This window comes from Trichinella spiralis, assembly GCF_000181795.1.
Source record: "Trichinella spiralis strain ISS 195 chromosome Unknown Scfld5207, whole genome shotgun sequence".
NCBI lineage: Eukaryota > Metazoa > Nematoda > Enoplea > Trichinellida > Trichinellidae > Trichinella > Trichinella spiralis.
Window position 1 is genome coordinate 1 of NW_003532146.1, and position 2,239 is coordinate 2,239.

At 32.8% G+C, this 2,239-nt stretch overlaps 2 protein-coding genes across 2 annotated transcripts; one reads left to right on the forward strand and one right to left on the reverse strand.

Annotated features, from left to right (window-relative positions):
* Positions 1-165: 165 nt before the first annotated feature.
* Positions 166-563, reverse strand: Tsp_13991 (conserved hypothetical protein). Its single transcript, XM_003366897.1, has 2 exons — positions 479-563; positions 166-401 (listed from the first exon to the last, which is right to left on the reverse strand). Exons 1-2 carry the CDS (start codon positions 561-563, stop codon positions 166-168), a joined length of 321 nt encoding a protein of 106 aa, XP_003366945.1.
* Positions 564-1,773: 1,210 nt separating this feature from the next.
* Tsp_13992 (hypothetical protein) lies at positions 1,774-2,236 on the forward strand. Its single transcript, XM_003366898.1, has 3 exons — positions 1,774-1,921; positions 1,962-1,993; positions 2,018-2,236. Exons 1-3 carry the CDS (start codon positions 1,774-1,776, stop codon positions 2,234-2,236), a joined length of 399 nt encoding a protein of 132 aa, XP_003366946.1.
* The last annotated feature ends 3 nt before the right edge of the window (positions 2,237-2,239 follow it).

Genomic DNA, 2,239 nt, shown 5'->3' on the forward strand with positions numbered 1-2,239 from the left:
TTGTCTAGTAAAAATGTCAAAAGTGGAGTCCCCCTCCCCCCCACGCGAAAAACACACGTTTGTGCACGCATCAGTTAAGAGCCATTGAACAGGCCATTTTCTTTGTGTGTGATCACAATTTGATCTGAACAAATAATGCTAGGCGTACAAATATTGAAGCTTCAATCACTGGCCAGTGGTCTCTATTGCCGAGCATTGTTCACAACTGTTGCATCCAGGCGCAACTGGACTGTTGGCTGCATGACACGGAAACAAACCGTAACTTGAAAACAGCAGCAAAATTTGCGCTTTTTTGACATGCATTGTGAGAGTAAAGAAAACAAGAAGCAATACCTGCGTGCCAGAATTTTGTTGAATGGCCAACAGCCGTATTTGCTCTCTACCACATTCAACCGGATACTCTAAAAAGGAGTTGAAAAATAAAGCAATTTTATGAAATTATTTATTATTGAAATGATTTTCATTTTTAATTTTTTACTAAATACTAAAGAGTACTGGCGTTTATTATTTAAATTTATTTTAAGTGAGTTTAATTCAGCAACATGTTTACAAAGAATTCCCATTACACTTATGATCATCTAAAAGTAAATTCAGTTGGCATGTTTTATTTTATTTTTTTAATTCCTTGAAAGAAAGAACTTTACAATTTATTAAATAATTTTTACTTTAATTTAGTTTCATTTCATGTTGTTTGTGTCAGTTTTTGCTATTTCATATGTTAGCTACTTCAGAAATAAGCCAAACATTGCTTCATACTTTGTAATAAGTATAATGGATAAAAATTATATTGTTTCATTTCCTTAAATATTATGTGATTGTTTAATATGAAACAATTGTATAACTCGAATGAAATCTTAGAAATTATTTCTCTTGTATATAAATAAATGTTGCTTTATTAGCGATATTCTATCGCCGAAATATTAAAATGAGCATTGTGAATAAAAATAGTCAGTGTTTTTGTTACATCGTTAAGATTACATATACTTAAAATTGGTTAGAAAGTTTTGGTGAAAAAGAAGAAAACAATAAAAAGCAAGATGTGCAATTAAATTTTTCTGAACAAAAATTAATTTATGCATTTTCATACTCAGTATCATTTGTCAATTTGAATAAAGTTTATTAAGGATGATATCCAACATCCCATGTGGTATAGTGGCTAGGATTTGATTCCCGGCATGGAAAAGCGTCGCCTTTGTTACTTTTATTAACTGGCATGTTAAAAGTTTTTTTTACCAAATTGAAAGACTGTTCTTTATAATATAGAAGCTGGAAATTATATTATGCTGTTTGTTGTATAGCTTAAAATTAGACATTTCAGTAAATTGTAAATAATATTGTAAATGCCCATTATATTGTAAAATTTAGTGATTTGCCTGAAGTAGTTCAAACGAATCGAATAAAAATGCTTGGCGTGGTCATCACAGCTTATCTACTATAAAAAACAAAATGTTAGTGGAAACATTGCTGTTGAATAAATACAAACCATTTGCGTTAGCAGCACAGTTTACCAAATTTCATCATTAAATAAATAAATAAATATGCTTTCATTTTTATAAAGAAATATTTGAAGCATTAAATACACCTTCAGCTTGTAAAGAATGACAGTAGCAGTAAAAAAATAAATTTGCCAAAGAAATACTGAGAACTTTTCAATAATTTCAGCTTTCACTAAAATTTGTAAAGACCACTGTGTCCTTGAAAGTGACCAGCGGACAGTCCTAAAACGGGCTTCTCTGATTGCAGCATTTGTTTATGCTGTCCAATAACAGATAAATGGCCTCAAAATTTGACATATTCCGCTTTGGCCCGTTCCGTCGGCAACCCATTGATAAAGCCATTTATTGTTTCCTGACCCTTGTCGTTTTGGTAAAAGGTTGTGATATCAAAGCGGCATTTCTTTATCTCAGTAGACCAATTAAAAGTTGAAAAGTGAAAATGAAAAAGAATAAAATGATAATGAGATAGAAGATGCAATGCTGTACTGGATAGTCAAGTAAACTATATGTTCAATTTTTAGTGTTGTCTAGAAAACATAAGGACGGGCGAGGACGGTCACAAACTAACAATAGACGAAACAAGTAGGTCATTCTCAGTCAAAGGAACCAATCAGCTTGAAGTTTGGGTGGTGTTCACCATACGGCATCAGACCACCAGATGTCTACAGGAAAACCCTTTTCACTGCATTCACAGCTGCACATGGACTATGCCCTCAGCGGTGCCGAGTGACCACCGATGACCC